General features: G+C 45.8%; 1 protein-coding gene across 2 annotated transcripts in view; it reads right to left on the bottom strand.

Annotated features, from left to right (window-relative positions):
- The window catches only part of NDFIP2 (Nedd4 family interacting protein 2), a 221254-nt gene that overhangs the window by 185835 nt on the left and 15145 nt on the right, over window positions 1-20274 (bottom strand). The window contains exons 1-2 of one of the 2 annotated variants that reach the window (XM_085622087.1): window positions 17901-18003; window positions 150-315 (exon numbers count right to left, since the gene is read on the bottom strand). In XM_085622087.1, coding sequence (XP_085478213.1) covers window positions 150-315; window positions 17901-17903 — 169 coding nt within the window. In that variant the 5' untranslated portion in view covers window positions 17904-18003. Of the gene's footprint in view, window positions 1-149; window positions 316-17900; window positions 18004-20274 lie in introns of those variants that run through there. The other variant, XM_085622088.1, reaches the window with a different exon arrangement.

Below are 20274 nucleotides of genomic sequence, written 5' to 3'. Positions count from 1 at the left end.
GTGAAGTAGTAATCAACTGCCCAGACTAGATAATCAGCAAGGGAACTAAAGGCTAGTTATTTGAATCCTTGAAATGCCTACTATGAAACATAACAAGCATGATTGCTTCCCATCTATCCTTGCAGGCATTTCACTGTATTGGCACTCACCGGTTGCTGCTGCCGCTTCCATTGGAATACTGCTGTATGGTGGTGGGGACAGATCTGTTTCAGAAGATACTTCAGTTTGAGATGTCGGTACAGTGTGATTCGTCTGTGTAGAAGTTGAAGGCTGTTCGGCATCTGCTGACTCTGCAGTATCATCTTCATTATGGAGCTTAAGGAAAAAGAATAGACTATTAAAAACAAAAATCTCTGCACAGCACTGCCACTTGACCGCTTGACAGAGACAGGCAGCATGCACAAGACAAGCATTGGCATAGCCAATCGGTCTCGCCTTTGGAACCTTTTAAGTGTTTAGCAAGAGCTATTGGCAATGCCAATGTGTTAAAGGTATGTTGTAGAAAAGTGTGGCTGCTGTCTAGCATATCAAAACATTTTAATAAATAAAAACAATAAAAATGTGCTGGTTCCTCTGGTCCACTTTGTAAATGGAGAGCCTGACATTGTCCTTCTGGCTTCTGCTTATGTCACAGTTCACTGGTGTACATTAGTGTAAAAATTGGTGCTGCAACAGAGAAATGAAATATTGTCTGTTGAAGCGCTCCATTACATTAGATTGTGGCTGTTCTTGCCCAACTCATCCAATTCTGCAGCCAGTGCACATCATTTAAGTCGCCCTCATTTGTTTATTTATTTAATTTATGTATTTTAAGCTTATGAAACCTGGCATGACTTTTTCGGTGAACCCATGAAGCCTACTGCACCTACCATTGGCTTTACACCTTATCCAGGGCCACTGCAATTGTGTGATGGAAGAGGACCAAATTATGTGGCAGGGTTGGACAAATTATGCAGCAAGAAAAGGCAAATTATGCAGCATAATTTGGCACATTTTATCATAGTTTTATTTCAATATTTGTACACCTGGTAATAGTGTCTGGGAATAGGGTGCACTTTATTAGTTACAATTTAACACCCAAATACAGCAATAAGTAACCTAAAAATGCCAGTCAAATCTAGAGAAAAGCATTCCGGTGCATGCGCAGGAATCCAAGTCGCTATAGTTTTTGTAACTTTTCATCCGTTTGAAACATAAAAATGTGTTTTTATTACAATCTGCAGATGATGGATGACGTGGCAAATGCGGCATATACAAAATTATGCGAAAATCGCCATGGCAGCAGAATTGCATAATTCCAGTGGCCCTGACCTTACCCACTACCATCCTTTTCAAGGGCAGAGTAAAGGAGGCATACCTGGGGAATAGGGGAGAGAAAGGCCCTGACGTGAAAGAGGGGTGCAGAGAGGGAACGCAGGGGAAATGAGGGAGGGAGAAAGAAGGAGTAGCAGCGTCTGGGTGTCAGAGAGAGGGCTAGTAGACGGGCGAGGAGAGAGAACAGTACTCTCTCACTGTGACATGGAGACCAGGAGCGTGGGATAGTAGATGGGATATTAAAGCGAGAGGGAGAATTTGAGAAAGGGATAATGAGTAATAGAGAGACAAGAGAAACAAAAGGGTTAGATTAGATAGAATGAGAGGGTGAGGAGAGCAGAGAGTGACAATGTCAACAAAGGATGGGAGGGCATGAAGAAAGGAGACGCTTGCAGAGGTGACAGGGAGAGAAGAATAGAGAGACAGCCATTGGGGAAGGGCCAGAGACAGAGGGTACTGGGAGAGAAAGGCAACATTGGCAGGGAGAGAGAGCCTTGACGGAAACACAGCTCAGCGACCGCTGCTCTATTTAAGGAAGAGTCTCGCGCTGTCAAATAGATGCAGGCAGCACGAGGCGCGTCTGTGATCGCTGAGCTGGTTTGCGAGATGTTTGTCACGAGCAAATGTAGCGCCTTGATGGTTACCCTGAAATAACAAGCATTGTTATTTCAAAGCAATTTCAAAGCAAAGTAACGCAGCTCATTGAGAACATCAAAGCGGAGCAAAGCAAAGCAATTTTAGAGCAAAGTAACGTGGCTCATTGAGAACATCAAAGCGGCCACGGAAGTGATCGTGATCAAGCGCGGCCAGCGATGCGCTTAGTGAGCATGACGCCTCTGCTCGTAAGCGCGCGCCCGCGAACATGCACTCAAGCTCCATGTCGGCCATGGTAGCATTTTTTGAAGCCCTTACTAAAAGTCTCACCAGACCAGCGCATGCGCTGGGTCAGACGAGACCTAAAAAAGTAAATGCTGCTTTGTGATGAGTGGAGCTCATGTGGGGTAATATTGTTGAGGAGTTCAATCTCCACCTCTCATTTGAACCAGCACAGTTCTTCTGAAGTGAAGTCTCATGAATGAAATACACCACAGCAAAATCACAAAACAATTACACCACTAGAAGTATATTAGAATCCCAATCATCGCCCAAAGATTCTACCGAAACAAGGGAACTGCAGTCACACACTTATTTTTCAAATTACGATTTTAAGTTACAGAAGAAAATAATTAGTGAGTTCTGGTACTAAACAATTATTGGAGAAATAGATCAAGTATAGATGTATAAAGAGCAATAAATTACTAAATTAATTACTATGATTCTAATACTTAACAATAATTTCATTGTATTTTGTTATTTGAAAATCAGATATGGCCGTGTAGTAACCAGTTATAGATGAATTAAGACCACACAAGACATTCTGCCAGAGCCAGTAGTAGTATACATTTAGGACCTCACCACAAGCGTGCCGAACTGGCCTTGCTAATGCCAATAAATTTCCGTCTCACTTCTGAAATTAGTAATAGTGTGTCCAATTTCACCAGTAATTCCTCATTCTCTCCGAGATGTCCCTTCAGGGATTTCAGTTGCTTTCAGCATCTGAGTCCTGGATTGAGGCTTACAGGTTCTGTGGTTATGCTGGGAACTTTCTAATTCAGATGGGTAAGTAAATGCTTTTACCAGCCCCATCAAAACTACAAGGAATCTTGAGATCAAGGCCTTTCAGAAATAAATGGATCTTAGGATTTTCCTTATATGTGAAATGTCTTTGTCTGACAGCCCTTAAAGCCTCTAGTTACTTACTGAATGAAGTTCCTGAGAATTGAAAAGGAACCTATTTGCATGTTACCATTAATTTTAAAACAGGCGGCTGCCTTTGAAAACAACCAACAGGGAAACACTTAAACATGCACCACATATCAGATAGCATATTTATTAATTCAAAAACTACATATTTCCCATCTTTTCTACTTATATTCATCTCTGACAGTTTTTGCATCAGATCAGCCACCTAATATTGAAGAAGTAGCAACAATAGGAGGGTTTGTGGTAAGGATGATCTATTTAATGTAAATGGCAAAACAGCATAATAAGTATAAAATTAAACATATTGGACATTATCACAGACTTACATGGCCATATATGGCTTCAAACTAAATCTGTGATTGGCAACATGCTTGTAGTTCAGTAGTGGCAATTTATTCAAGGTATCACCATCAAAGATAAACACATGACATCCAAATTAGGGTTCTTTGTGGGTACACAGTATCTACAAATTGTTTGCACAGGCCAATACAACATATCATCACATACACATAATGAAATTATGCATAAATAGGTTTGAAGATGTGTTCTGTTAACTGCTGTTAAGGCTGTCATTGGAAGGTGCACTTACATTAAACTAAGACCACGTAAAAATGGGGCAGTCTAGGAGGTCAAGGAGAACTGTCGCACCCCCGTCCCCAATTACTAGTATAAAATAGTGGGGAAAAATTAACATTGACTTAGGGTTGATGCAGGTTTTCTATGTCAATTTTAGTTTTCACTATTCTCTCACTTATCATTCTGAATCACCCAAGATATTACACACACAAACCATGTTTATGGGCACTGAAAGGGGCTCCATCTAAAAGTGCCCTCATCCTTTGCAGTTCAGGGCCCACTAGGCATTGCACCGGCCACCTGGCGTGGAGCTGAATTCGATGATAAAGCATTCCACCTAGGTGGGTGAGGGTTCACAAATTCTAAAACTGGGATCCCCTATATGAAATAGGTTTCGTGAACATTAGGTTACTTTTTATGGAGCACTGGTGACCACATCTAAATATTAGGGCAAGGTCGCCTTTGTGGAACTTCACATTCTGTTGATTGTTTTTTAGCACTTGCATTAAAACCTGAATTGCTTAGTACATTATAATTGTAACAAAACCTCCCCCCATTAGCATTACGAGAACGAGCGGCATTGATGACAGAATTCACTGAACTAGCGGACCACAAGGTCAAATATTAGGGCAAGGACGCCAGAGCATATGGTGAAGGCGAAAGGACATTCACTAGACTACTCCGCCCTCAATACCAATCAACATATATCATGCACTTAGAAGCGGATAATGATGTTATGTTGACATAAGGCAGATATATCACAGCGGCGTTTCTATCTTAGTACTCCCAATTATACATGACACGTAAGCCTCCGGAGGGGCAGGTCCTTCTGGACTATCTGAACAGGATAGCAATGGTATAGATAGAAAAGGGACACTGCGAATTTCTAGCCTCCCCAATAGATGAAGACGAAATTGAACAAGAAATTAGGAAGCTTGCCAACTGCTGGGCCCCCGGTTCAGATGGCCTGCAGAAAGAGGCCCTCCCCCGACGATGCGAGAGGCTACAGTCAATGTTCAATGTTCAGCAACAATGTAATGTTTTTACTTGCTCTAAGGTAACTATAAATTGCTCCCACACCCTGCACAGTTTTCTCATCAATAATTTAGGGGGTCATTACGATGGCTGAAAAATAGCCACCGCCGGGAGCGGCGGTGGCGATCGTTCCGCCATCGTCATGAGATTTACCCCCTGCCACATTATGATGGCGGTGCGTACCGCGGCGGAGGGAAAGTCCGGCCGCCGCTTTTCCGTCAGTAGCAATCGTCACGATTGCCCAGCGGAGCGGTCAGCATGTTCACAAGGGTGGTGGAGCGGCACAATTATGATGCCGGAGGAAGCCAGCCTTTCCGTGGCGGTTGAACCGCCATTGAAAGGCTGGCAGAGAATGTATTCCGGGGCACGTTGCGGGCCCTCCTTGTGTTGGGGGAGGTGTGGGTGCACTGGGGGGGGGGTATTTCACTGCATCAGGTGGCAGGCACAGTGTAGTGCCTGCCACGTAGTGCAGTGAAATGCACAACATGCTCCTTTCAACAATGTGGCGGTGCTGCTGTCAGCAGCCACCACCGCCGCAATGTTAAAGGTGCGTAATCCAACTGCAGCAGCGGCGGTCCCATCATAATTGAATAGGCGGGACCGCCGCACGCATGGCGGTCGGACCCAATCACCGCTACGGTGGCGGGCGGATCAAATCCACCCGCCATCATAATGAGCCCCTTAATTGCAAATCTTGCAGTGATATTATCAATGATGTCATAGAAGATGGCATGAGTGATATAATATGTGGGCAATTACTAGTGCATGGCAAGGGTATAGCTACTGACCATTTCACCTATGTTTTTTTTCCCAGTAAATGTATAGGGGGGAGGGTTTAAATGTAAAGTAATAATTTATTAACATACATAAAGCCAGCCCCCCACCGCGAAAGGACATATACCATGGGTGCACTTTTGAGACTTTCTTTCATAATTGGGCCCCTAATTTGTTCTGGCGTTGACCGTGACCTTTTGTGTTTATTAAAATTCTGTCTCTCTCTATATCGGCTGGCTTCACTGTGAGTGACAGCATTCTGCTGTTTCACAAGGAGCATATTTGCACACAAAGTAGTTTTGTTCAGTGCCAGTAACTAATGTGGTAGGGTATGCTTTTTGAGACCAAAAAACTATTTTTGCTTTTGCCAATGTTCGTTATAATGGTGCAGGCCCGGCAGCTCCCACGCCAATAAGGTTTTACAAAAAACATGACAAAACAAGTCACACATTGACAAAACTAAAAAGCTGACTACCAATTTCAGACCTACTGGCTTTGCCAATGCTTTTTTATTTTTGTTTCCGATAATCTTATTAAAACTGGTTACACTGATTTTCCACTATGAATATTTTTGAGAAATACTAGCATGCATCAACATGTTACTAATTGATGATGCAAAGAAATGGTACCTGAAATTTTACAGTAGTTTAGCTAAATGTTTTGTTCTTGCTTTCATTTTTTTTTATGAACGTTTTATTTTGAAAGCAAAGAATCATCAATCTTGGGGGCGCTAGAGGGCGCGCACGCAGAATGGCCGCACTTCTGTGAGGCTCCTGCCGCCTGGAGCAGAAATCCTCCGTTTATCCTTTCAGCTGGCCGCCTTCCCGTCGAAAAAGTACGCGACACTGCTGCGGGTACTTGCCTGAGGCTCCGGTGCAAGTTTGGGCGATGTGGGACCTTCCGTGACGGAGTTGGAGGCAGCGAGGTTCGCAACGTGCCTTAGGCGGCCTGAAGGGCAGCGCGCGGCCGGACCTCGGAGCTGCGCGAGACCGGGGCTCACCACGAGGCAGGTAGGCCCTGCAGAGAGAGTTGCCGAAGCGGGACCCCCTGGGCCTCGAGGACTGCATTCTGCCGGCGGGAGGAGTGCGCTATGTGAGCACGAGCGGCGAACGTACGGAGGCTGTTGCAGGTACGGTTCGCCTGGGTTCCCGGGAGCTGTGCGGTGCTGGTGAGAGCGGACCCCCCCCCCCCCTCGACCTTGCTCTGTAAACACGTTGGTGCTGGCCTGCGGGGTGGGGTGCATGGCGAGTGCTGGATGGACGCCCCCCCCCCCCCACTTCTGGAGAGCTGATTGCCGTGCCTGCTGGATTGCGGGGCGGGGTGCCTGGCGAGTGCTGAGTAGCAGGGCCCCCCCGCTTCTGGAGAATTAATCGCTGTGCCTGACTGCGGGACCGGTGTACGCTGTGGTACTGGGCCCCACCCCCCCCCCCGGACCTGGGGCCTTGTCCAGGCTTCGTGGACGATCGGGGGCCGTGCTGCGGCGGACTATCACGCATCTGGTGGCGATCCTGGCTGGGGCACAGGGGTCTAGACCGGACAGTCTTGGCCCCGCTGGCTGGTGTCATCCTTGGGCTCGCCTTCTCCCTCCCGGCCATGCCTGCAGCCGTTGGGCCCCTTTGAGACCGCTCCCCGGCCCTGGTTCTTGCCGCTGTTTCTGGGCTCTGGTGCTTAGAGGACCTGGAGCAGGAGTCGCACCAGTCCTGCGAGATTGGGGGTGACCTGTGGACTGTGCCCACTTCCTCCTTGGCGGCGCCTTCCTAGCAGCGGGCGCAGGATGGGCAAACAGGACAGTAGACAGCCGAAGCTCACTTTTGAAGCCCCAGCGGCTAAAAAGGGGTTGCGCAGCACGCAGGATGCGGAGGGCTCGTGCAGCCCGCCGGCGGCGGCCACGGGCCTGGGCACTCCAACGCCCGAACTTCAGCAGTTGATGCAGGAGATGAGGCAAGGGTTTGCCACTGTAGTTGATAAAGTGGATCGCATTTCCTCTCACATGGATGCCTTTGCACAGAAGATGGATGTGCATGAGGAGCGCCTCACGGAGGCTGAAAGGCGGATCTCCGATGCTGACGATCTCGCTGTCGATCTCGCTGTCTCGCATACCTCCCAGCTCTCGAGAATGGACAATGTCCTTCGAGTTATCGCTGCCAAGAATGAGGAGTTGGAAGCTCGCAGCCGGCGCAATAACATCCGCGTAGTGGGGGTGCCGGAGTAGACCAACACTGGCCTCATGGAGGACTATGTGGAAAAGATTCTCTTGACCTCCATTGGGCCGGAGGCGTTTTCCAAGCAATTTATTGTCGAGAGGGCTCACCGTTCCCTTGGGCCGCGACCCAAGCCCGGGGCTCCACCGCGACCCATCATCGCTCGGCTGTTAAATTACAGAGATCGTGACGCTGCGCTGAGGGCTGCGCGTCAGAACCAACAACTCTCTTGTGACGGTGTCAGCTTTACTGTTTACCCGGATTTCACACCTGTCGTTCAGGAGCAGCGGCGTAAATTCATTGAGGTAAAGAAAAAACTTCGTGCTCTTCAAATCGACTACGCGCTGCTATACCCAGCGAAGCTGCGTATTACACACCAAGCTAAGCAAAAATTTTTCACGAACCCGCAACAAGTGGAGGACTTTTTGAAAACTCTGAAGTGTGCACGGGCTGAACGACGACTAGAGGAGCGTACTGAACATGATGATGACCAGTAACTTTTTTGCCTGTTGCTTTCTTGTGCTTGCTGCTGCTCTTGGGGGCAGCGTGTCTGGTGCCTGACCGGATGTCCACCGCATGTGCCCGCCTGCACGACTGCAATGATGCTGCTCAAGACTGTCCTAGCCGGGAGTTTGGCGGCGGCTGGTACTATACTCCAGGCACCACCCTCCCTAGTTCCCCTAACGGAGTTGGGGCGCTGGGTGTAGAGGGTGGCTGCATGTGGCCCCTAGATGACCCCTGTAGGGTGTACCCCAATGAACAAATTGACTAAGTTGCTCCTGTTGAGCTGTTGGGTGGAAATTTTGGGAGGGGGGCGGGTTGAGGTTTCTGGCACGTTGGGGCTGCTTCAGTGGGTTGGGGGGGGGGGGGATTGGAGGTTTTCTGCTTGCTTTGATACCTTGCATTTTAGAGCATTACACTGATGTTTTTTTTTCCTTACTGTCTTGGATCGGTAACTCCGCATCACCTGTCAGGCCTGTATTGGCGAAAGATGAACATTGGACAGTGGGGATGGATGCGGGGACGAGCGGGGAGATCTTCCGGGGTGTTTCTGTTGTATTATTGTTGTGTGCAGCTGATGTCATATGGATGCTGTTTGCAGAGTTGACTGGGAGTGATTCCATGGGGCTGCGAGGCGGCCCGTGCGAGCGACATATAAAACATGCTAGTGCTGTCTGTGTGATAGACGTTGGGCAGGCGGCATGCGTGCCTCTGCGATGGCACAGGATTGCAGGCTCTTTGCTTGTGGCCCACATTTCATTTACTTCCCGGCCTGCCTATGGGAGACTCTGACTTGAACATACTCACGTGGAACGTTAGGGGTCTGGGGGACCCGAGGAAACGTAGGCAGATCCTCGCCTATTTAGATCGACACGCCATACACATAGCGTTTTTACAAGAGACCCACTTTCGGGCACAGGCTGCGCAGCCCTTTGCCCGCAGATGGGCTAAATATACTGCTTTCTCATCCTATTCTTCATACTCCCGTGGGGTTGCAATACTGGTGAAAAAGGGGACCCCCTTTGTTATGGCAGGCACTAAGACCGACACCCAAGGCAGGTACTGTTTGGTATGGGGTAGGCTGGGGCATATGGCGGTTACTCTTGCCTGCTGTTACGGCCCTAACGTGGTTGACCCGCAGTTCTTTGCAGACCTAGGCGCAGACATAATAGGCGCAGGCCCACAGCACCTCATCTGGGGGGGAAGACTTCAACACCACACTTAATCCTCAGATGGACAGGTCCCACCCGGCTCCGCATCACTACACTAGTTCCCGTGAGGCACTCTTGGAGATACTTGAGGAGCATGGTCTGATTGATGTCTGGAGGCACCTCCATCCGACTGGGCGGGAGGGCACCCACATCACAGCGCAGGCGGAGACCTGGGCACGGCTGGACTATGTCTTCGTTGCCCCATGCTTTCATGCGGCGCTGGCCCGGGCAAGTCACCTCCCCCGTACCTTTTCGGATCATTCCCCAGTACGAGTCACCCTGAGAGCTTCGGATCTTGGCCCCCCGGTGTCGGCCTGGCGCCTGCAGCCTATGATGCTGTTGGATGCCGCGTTTCAGGAGGAGCTGCGTGAGGAGTGCCTAGATTTCTTCCGTCGGAACAAGGACTCAGTAAAAGATGTTGCAACCATCTGGGATGCCTTTAAGGTGACCCTACGTGGTGTGTGCATTGCAAAAGGGTCGGGGGTCCTGCGGAGCATACTTGCGCGACTACGCCTCCTGGAAACTGATCTTAAGGCGCTTGAAACGTCGCTGGCTGATACGGCTGACGATGCCACATTAGCGCGTATTCGTGACAAAGTCACCGAGTATACTGACGAAGCTGCTAGGGAGGTGAAATTCAGGGGCAAGTATTGGACCTCCCGTCGGTATGGCGAGGGCGAGAGGCCGGGTAAGGCCCTGGCTGCAACGATGAGACTGATGCGACCTTCCAACTGTATTGTGGAACTCATTGGGGAGGATGGGGCTCTGTACAGAGACACCGCGCAAATTCTCAATGCTTTTGTCACGCACTATCAGGGACTGTATACTTCGGCCAGGGAGGGCGAGCTTTGCTTGCATGAATACCTAGAGGATGTGTCTCTCGGCTGGCTAAGTGATGCGCAGAGGGAATTCCTGGGCACCCCTTTCCAATTGGATGAGGTGCGGGAGGCCATAATGCACATGCGGTCTGGCAAGGCCGCTGGGTTGGACGGGATACCTATTGAATTTTACAAGACCTACATTGATTTCATGGCGCCGGTCTTGCGGGAGGTGTACGAGGACGCTCTTGAGGCGGGCAGTCTTCCTCCCTCGATGCACATGGCCCTTATCACATCCCTCCTTAAACCTGGTAAAGCGGCGACTAGCTGTGACTCTTACCGGCCTCTCTCATTGCTTAACTGTGATGTTAAAATCCTTGCCAAGCTTATTGCCACTCGCATCAATTTGCTACTTCCCAACTTGATACTACCTGACCAAGCTGGGTTTGTGCCCGGTCGGGCAACGTCACATAATCTGCGCACGTTCTTTTCCATTTTGAACTCTGTGCATGACGATCAGCCGATGGCCGCAATCTTCCTCGATGCCACGAAGGCGTTTGACTCCCTGGAATGGGATTATGTGTTTCAGGTACTGGAGCGTATGGGGTTCCCTAGCATATTATTTCCTGGATTAAGCTCTTATATATCGGCCCTAGAGCGAAAGTACTGGTGAATGGCCGGCTCTCTGATGCATTCTCCATTACCAGGGGCACCAGGCAGGGGTGCCCTCTGTCACCTCTGCTGTTTGCCATAGCCATGGAGCCCCTGGCTGCAAAATTGCGGCAGCACCATAAAGACAGAGCGCTGAGATGCTTCCAGAGACAGATACTAATTTCTATGTACGCTGACGATATCACTCTTTATGTGCGCGATCCTAGAGAGAATCTCAATCCGATTCTTCGGGAATTCATCCGCTTTGGCAGGATTTCCGGGGTCCAGATAAGTCTTGCTTTCTTCCCCTGACGCCCTCCACCGGGCGCTTTGGGTTAGATTACCCCCTCGCCTGGTGTGACGGTGACTTTAAATACCTGGGCATACACATTGAAAACACAGGGAGGAGCTCCTGAGGGCCAATTATGGCACGGCAATATCTCGCATTTCCGATTGCATTACGCGCTGGATTACTCTGCCCCTCTCCATGGCGGGCAGATCATCCCTGATCAAAATGGTAATCTTACCGCAGCTGCTGTATCTCTTTCTGAATATTCCCTTTTGCTTTTTTTTTCCGACAGTTACGCGCGGAGCTCATCCGACTCGTTTGGGGCGGTAAATCGCCCCGTCTTCGGTGGGAGACCCTCGTTAAGCCATACAATCAGGGCGGTTTTAGCATCCCCGACTTTGAACTGTATTATCGCGCGGCCCAGGCGCACGCCGCCTATTTTTGGATCCGGCAACCTAGATATATGCCCCAACTAGCTGCCGAACACTGGCTGGCACACCCGATTCCTATCGAGGGCGCATTGTATATCCCGGTGGCGGGTAGGGATAAGACGCCGTCCACAGTGGCCAGCACGGTGTCGGCATGGAGCAAATTGACTGCCAAGATGGGGTTGGCTTTGCTATATGCACCGCTTTTGCCCCTCGCTTATCACCCTGGCATGCCCCTGCTTCAGGAGGTTGGCTTCAGGAGGCTGCTTCGGGCTGTCGGTGTGGTGACTTGGGGAGATTTATATCATAATGGCGAATTCCGGACGATGGACCACCTTTATGAGGGCATACAGCCTTCCCCTCTAGACGTATTCCTGTATCTTCGGCTTCGTCAGGGGATACGGGCGCTCACACCCGACTTTCCTCGAGAACCCCCACCCATGGCGCCGTTGCAACGAATTCTTCTAGATGAAACCCCTGTCAAGCTAGTTTCTAAAATATACAGATCGGTGCACTCAAGCATGATCGCTCCTAGACTGGCGGCGAGGGACAAGTGGGACCGAGAGCTGCAAGCCCCGCTGACGGATAAGCAGTGGGAGTTCTGCCTACTGCAGACAGAGCGCATCTCCTCCAGCAGCAGATTCAGAATCATACATTATAAGTTCATCCATAGATTATATTACACCCCCGTGCGTCTGTGTCGTTTTCGACTCGGGGATAATGACCGCTGCGATAGGTGCCACGCTTCTGGGGCTGACTTTCTGATCTTGGCGTGGGATTGCGAGGCAGTGCACCGCTTTTGGGGCTATGTTTGTGAAGCTCTCTCCAAGATGATCAACTCGGTAGTTGAGCCCTCACCCCATTTAGCCCTGCTGGGATACGTGGAGCCCATACAGGCGGCGCACCGCAAATTCATCGCACTGGCCTAACTGATTGCAAAGAGAAGAGTTGCATGTCGTTGGGGTCGGGGCAGGGCCCCGAAGTTCAAGGACTGGTTGCGCGACCTAACTTACTGCCAGGAACAGATTTGCACATACGCTGAGCTCTTGCCGACAGCATCGCGCCCCACAGACATCTGGGCTCCATTGCGGTGTTACCTCTTAGCTGAAGGGGCCGCTGAGGAGGGCGGGCTGCCAGAGTAGGGTCCCGTTTTGTGATTGCCCCGCATGCACTGGGAGTTGGTTATCCTGGGTCATTGCCATCTGGGTGGAGGATGGTGGGATACTTCGCACCGAGGCCCCCCCCCGCGCGCCTGCGTCACACATGGTATGTGCCTGCGAATGGCTGGCGTGGGGGACCGCTTGGTTTCGTGCACCCTCAGATGCCCTTCTGTGTAACCTGTCGATTGTCCCATTGTACTGTTTGAAGCTACTGCCTTCCTCGATGATGGCTGCCGAGGCCTGTTGTGCCCATCTACAATGCCTTCCCTTCTCCTGCTTCTGCACTGGTAATTATGCTGTTAATCTGTGTTATATCGCACCCTTTTGACCAAGCTGTATGTTGACTTTAAAATGCAAAAATAAAAAGTTTTTAAAAAAAAGAATCATCAATCTTACTTTCAAGCTTCTGAAAATATTTGCATCAAATCAGAGAGCATTTGGAAGCATTATACATAGCCTCATATTGCTAAACTTTGAAAACAGGTGTAGACATTTTTATGCTGGAACCACTATCAGTAGTGCAGTCGGAGCTTACATTTACTTAGATTGCTCACCCTATTAATAAAGGCTTTCAATTAATGAACCATAAATACAAGTTTGAACAGCATTACCATATGGGCAAAAATATTACCTTAACTGCAGACAGTGCCCTTCCCTAATCCATAATTGTGGTACGGCAAACAGGCAGCTGAAGAATTTGTGCTGCAGGGGGTTGGGCCTACTTGTCCCAAGGACAAAATACACATGAAAGCTTGTTGCCCTTGACCCCAAACAATATGTCCTGGGCATCGGGCCATAGGAATTCCACATCCCTGCGGGGTACAGTGCAATAGGGTACATTGCTATGGCATCTAGTGGAGTAGCAAAAAGTGTTGTGCCATACACTGGAGTAGCATAGAATTGAGTAGTCTTCAGTGTAATAATGTTCAGGTTAGTGGCATGAAATCTTCAAATGCATTTTGGAGTGGCATCTACTGAAGTACCATTCAGTAGAGTGTTGTACAATTTAATAGGGTTAATTATTGAAACGTAGAGTCTAGTCATATAGAGTGAAGTGTTGTTTAGTGCAGTGGCGCAGAATGTAGTCTTGTAAAGTGTAATAGCATTCAGTGGATTGTAGTAGAGTACAGTAGTGTACACTGCATATCAGTACAATGGAGTGCCATAGAGTGGAGTGACATACACTGGAATAGCGTACACTCCACTACTGTACTATGAGGTAGGCATAGTTGAATAGCATATAGTGTAATAGCGCAAACTAGAATAGCATACAGTAAGCAGTATAGTGTAGGAAGCTGTCATACAGTAAAGCATAATAGAATATACTGATGAACAATATAATAGCGTATAGTGTTGTAGACTGGAGTGGTGAACAGTGGAGTTCGGCTGAGTAGAGTGGACTAACATACTGTAGATTAGCGTACAACATGGTGGCATATACTGGACTGTCTAACAGTGGAGTATCATACTTTAAATAGCGTACATTGGAGCGCCATAAAGTGAATTGTTATAAGGTGAAGTGGAGTGTGTAAATTAAAGGAAACATGGGTTAAAGGATGTGAAAAACTGAAAATGTTATACCTGCAAATGATATATTATAATACGTACATGTAAACTTTCCAGTTGTGTATGTAAATAGTGTAAGTGTTGTTAAACTTATACGTTCTATAAAATGTACTTATATAATGTGCTACTGTGTACCGTGCTATGTTCACCTGTATATTACGGTACATAGGCTCACAACTGGGAATGTAATTAGCTCATGGCTGTGTTTACCAAAAGTGAAGAATCAGCCATATAGTTTTTATCATAAATTTCCATTCTTGTGTGGCAGTCTTTTGCTGACTTGTGGTTTAGGGTGTTACATATTTTTAAGCTGTTATTAACAACCTATTACAATGCATTTCAGAGGTAATAGGTGACCTTTTCTGTTTATAAATGTGTAAATATTGTCAATCTATGTATTTTAAAAAAAATATAATTTCTCTCTTAACAAATTTGGACCCGTTTGCTGAATCTCTGAAATTTAGAATACGCGTTCCGCCCGTTTCCTTGTGGAAGGAGTAAATGTTTTGCGGGGTTTAGTCAAGGGGGTCCAAAGAAAAAAAGGGTGTCCTAAAACATGCTTAATTGCAATGCATTTCACATACACTTTTGTATTTTCTGTTCCACAAAAAGTCAGTCGCATTCTGTTACAATGTGGCAGATTGCATATTATATTGCTCACATGATTATTTTGTGTAGTTTAGTAAGTAATGTAAAAAATCTATAAGTTTAAAAGTATTTAAAGTTAGTGATATCTATAATTTCATTATTTTAGGGAAATATGGGGGTATTTTGTGATACATAGTGATTACAAGTCATTAGCAATTTGTCTAAAAATCATTGGCTTTAGAAAAGTTAAACGCAGCTATGTTGTTTTTTGGATACATGTTGCCCCTGTTCTGTGTTACGCCTTCCGTTGTAGGTAAGTATTAGGTGCAATATGTTTGCTGTATTACATATATAACTAATGTGTGTGTATATATTATATATATATATATATATATATATATATATATATATACACACACACACACACACACACACACATATATATATATATATATATACACATACACACACATATACACACACACACATACAGACACATACATGCAAATACATGCAAGAGGTGACAAAACAAATATCAGCAACCAAATCTCAATTAAGAAAGTTAAAAAAAACATTTACCTGGTATTCAATCTGCATCTGGGAGCCACACAATTTGGGTCTTTCATAATTGAGCTATACTAGTAGTGCTGCACACATCTATGCACATAATCGAGCCCTGAGTTGCAAAATCATGTCAGAGAAGAAATACTTCTTCATGAAAAACATCTGGAGCTTCTTCAGGAAGTACACTGCAAAATGTCTAGGCGACAAACAGCCAAAGACCTGGCCCCACCTGGGGAGCTGCAATCATCATGAACTTACAAACAATAACAAGTCATGTCTCATATAATCAGTGTTATCATGTCTTGCTGTAAACACAAAAACACACACACACACACCGCAAGTCAAAAGAAGCATAAACAAGAAAAAAAAAAGCCTATACGAAGCCCAACCCACTTTACGGCAGAATGTCTACTAATGTACTGATCAACGAAGTTCGCAAGCAAATGTTACACAAACACTAAGTGTTTGAATGTCAAACACTACAGTTACTATCTCTATTCTGATTCTTCGTTTGTTATACCACAATTTAGCTTTATGTTAAGCCCTTTGCATCTCACTTTTAACAATCTATCTTGCTTTCTAACCGCCTTAACACTTTACTGGTGCTTCTTTGGGATAATCGGATGGTCTTGATTTAGTTTCTTTCTCTTCTCCTAGTCCTTATTTTATTATGCTCACTGATAATCTGGGATCCCTTCAATACTTTTCCGTTGAAAAGGAGTATGGTACACACACACACAAAACGAAGGAAAGAAAAAACATAACAAAGAAAAATATTTTTTAAAGTACCTAGAATAGGAAAAGTGAATAAATGCAGAGCAAAAAAAGCATTTTGGCATCAATGGGTGCTGAAAGCGAGCAGACAACACTACTGGTATGTATCAATCAGTGTGCAGCAGTTTCTTGTGCAGTAAGACAAGTGTGGTGCTGTCATTAGGTGTGCCCATCTCGATGTGCCATTAGTGAGTCTACCCCTGGGTGGCAGTAAAAGAGGTGGGCGAGCCACTGAAGGCTCAAGCTAGAGGCCTGGATCTGGCGCAGCTCGAGGTCCTCTTGGACCCGTGAGCCCAAAACAAGCTGAGCTTTCATGTGGCTTCTGCCTGCCAACACTAATACTCTTAAGAATAAAAAATAAATCATACACCTTTGATGTTAAAAAGGGAGACATGAAGATAGCCATCTTGTAGCTGAATTTCATAATGGAAAACAACTGAATACTTGGAATCTATCCTGGCTTCCCTGCTTGATTAAACTGTGTGAACCCTGGCAAATATTTGATTTCACCGAGCCTCCTTTTTCTTCCTTTTTACTCATGCGAGCACATTCAAATAAGTAAGTTCAGGATGTGCAGGGTACGAAAAACACATATGTTTGATTTAATAAAATACAAAGGTTGCTCCATATATTAAGAATCTAGGCCACATACAGGGGACCGATGACAACGGACAACTCTTAATTCACCAAAGGCAATTGTCGTCAGGGTGGGGTGCATAAAAGTTTCTAAGATTAGGTTTATAAATTATCGCTTTTTATAATTACCTCCCAATGCAGTGATATAATCTGATGTACTAAGGTAAAAAGCTCCTATGTGTTAAACACACTTTTGAATTTTGAAGAGATTTTTTGATATTGATGTTTGTTGCATGATTTACAGATCAACTATTTTTAAGGCTCAGCTCGCACACGGTCTCTCAGAACCAAGCCAGACCCTTCGCTCGGCTTTGACTCTGCCTCTTAATTTGTTGGCTCGCCCACCTATGGGCATAAAGGGACTGTGTGGGCCTTTTGTGCGTCTTGATAATAATATATAACCTTAGGGATTCTATGTAGTAAGGTTTCTTCATCCAGCAAGAGGAAAAATAATTATTTATGTTTTTAAAAGCACTGCAGAACTTAATTTTACGGTGATATTATTGGCATCACTTTTTTACTTTAACAAAAAACAAGAAACGCTACAGGAATCCAAAGTGTTACAAATGTATAGATTTGGTAAGCTTTTGAAAAGGCGTGACATAAGCAAACTGGAAACTTGGAAACCCTGGCGACATTACTGTAAAACAAGCACTGCTTGGTTCCGAAGACTTACTTGGGAAGCACTATTGGGCGTGGGGGCGGTGGCTACAGTTACAACAATCATCTGCAGTCCCATGACAGAAAGCACATAAAAGTGTTGCCGGAGAAAAGGCGCAACTCCCAACTAACCTTCTCGAACACACATATATCCTTGGAAGCTCTAGAAGTGGCGTACCGCGGAGGGCATAACACACTACAAAAGTCACTGGACTTTGTAAAGCTTACCACATCAACAACATGAGCCATACAACGTTCCGGTCTGTCCGGCAGAGTTATTCAAAAGTGCATACAAGTTTCCAGATTTCAAATATGTGATTAATTTTGAGCTCGTAAACCCTAAAATGTTACCATGCTGTAGTTTCACGGCAGAGCCTGCCTCCAGTATTCACCAACTTGTTCTGCTTCCGCCAGGACCTAGGCTAACCGCATTCCAGCTCCGGGAGGATTTTGCTCACGTCTGAAGTCACAACAAACAGAAGTGCCGGTACACGCACACAAGCGAGGCCTGGGGCACTTTAACATTTCAAGTGCTGGAGAGTGCCTGCTCGACTCGCTTCTTCTCGATAGTACCTTCTAAACCCACTGCAACTTGTTTCTGTGCCGACTGCCTAGAGATCCTGTGGCTTAGGCTATGGGGACTGTCGTTGTGGCAGAAACAGGACTTGCTAAAAAGGGGGAAACATTGGTATCCAATTGGCTTGTTATAGACATCAGTAAGATAAAAAACAGAAGTATAGGCAAGCCAAAAAGGTCTCGGTTTAATGTGTCAATACATGCAGCAAAACCACGTTCAAGCAGGTAGCAGTGGCAGAGAAGGCTAGAGTTGGACATTAGCCCTTTGTGCATTTCAGAACTCAACTATATAAACCACTCTCTTGAGATCAACTTCCCTCAAATTAAGACTCGGTAAGCTTTCACTGGGATAAAGATCCAAAAACCAGCAAGGACAACAGGTGCAAGGATGAATGTGCCATTCAAAGGATCATTACTGGGAGACTATTCATTTCTTTTTACTCAGAAAACAATGACTCATTTTACCTTATCATCCCCTAAATCCATCACAAATGATATCATATTAATAGAAGTTTGCAATTTTACAAGTGACAGCATTCTCCATTCTTAGGCATTCAAGATATAAGAAGATTTAGGCGAATAAACGTTGTTGTTTTTTTTTACTTGTACCATCCCTCCTCCCCACCTAAAACATTTTGATATTCAGTACAGGTACTGTTAGAGTTGTTACTACATTTTATCTGTGGCACTAAGTTTAATTAGGAATTATAGCTCTCTAGCTGGGATGGGATAAGGAAGTTATGTGCATGACATTTTCTTCGTACAACTGCCTGACTAAACACTGTTTAGGCCCTAAGATTACAAATGAGAGTCATATATTGTTGGCAACCCCCAGAGGTATTATACCTAAAATGACTAATGTTATCAGAGGCAGGGTCAGGGTCATTGAGACAACAAAAGCGATTCCATGGCAAGGGCAGGCGTTCTATAAAAAGTTTTGGAATTTCCTGCAAGTATTTCCATTTTGTGCAGAAAACACGGTTTTAATTTAGTAAAGTGAAAAAAAACTGAGGGAGTCCAGAAACCTCGATGTTGCCCAACCATGTACATGACTTCAAGAATGTGTTCATGAATCATTACCCAGTCACAGTGGTATACAAAACAATGGCTGCAGTTGGTCATGAAATGTAGTTTTTAGAAACAGAGCTCAGAACATAAAGTGTCAATTAAAATCTCAGACTAAGCACACTAGCCATTGAGTTGAGGTGCTGCAGCACCGCTGTTTAGGAGCGAGTGGTTTTAAGTGGAAGAAGGTTGTGTATCGATATTTACAGCAGAGGAGCATATTCAATTCTTACTTTTAGTCTACTGGATCAGGAACAAGGAAGTCTAGCATTATTTTTTTTGTTGAGCTGTGTATTTTTTATTTAAATAAATACACAATATTTCTGAATTATCCCATTTCGTTTCTCCAACTGGTTGATTTTGTCTTGAAAACCACCAAAGAACTAAACAAAACCCACACTAGGCCAGCTGTCCTGACTGGAAGCATTTTCACTCAAATAAACAATCTCTTGTGACTCTTCTCAAATGGGTCTCACATCATTCACTCTATCATGACTTCACAAAACACTAGCTAAGCCAATGAACGTTGATTTCATTATGAGTTCTGAGTAAAACATTAAAGAGAAGCCTGCTGCAGTGAAAAAAAGGAATTTCCTTCTGCTGAAATGACAAATAATGCGATTGCTTTCTGCAAACACTGAATCCACGAGATAAAGAATTCAATGTGTGATGACTCACTCTACTTTAGAGATATAAAATAGTTTCTCATGAAAGCAAATCAAGCAAGTCATCCCTGAGCAGAACCAACCAATCTTATGAGACGAGCGACAGAAATACTTCTCTGGATGGAGCCATAGACCACTCTACGTTTATTTTAAAGGACTAGTAACAATAGGTCTGCGAATAATAACGTAGTCAAGCCAGACCTAAAAAAAGATTCACACCTGCTGTTCTAAAACTCACTCCCATTCACCAAGATCACTCACTACCTGGGGGTTTGGGTGACCAGACGTCCCACATTTCCCCCGACAGTAATGTTATTCAGAGGACTGAAAGAAAAGGACAAATTACATCAGCTATTTCAGACAAATCTGCTTTGCAGGATGAATATATTATTACTTTAGGTGGCACTTTTATCCAAAGA

The sequence above is a fragment of the Triturus cristatus genome, chromosome 8 (assembly GCF_964204655.1).
Source record: "Triturus cristatus chromosome 8, aTriCri1.1, whole genome shotgun sequence".
In the NCBI taxonomy this organism is placed as follows: domain Eukaryota; kingdom Metazoa; phylum Chordata; class Amphibia; order Caudata; family Salamandridae; genus Triturus; species Triturus cristatus.
Note: the sequence above shows the minus strand (reverse complement) of the source record. Positions and strands in the feature narration are given on the sequence as shown.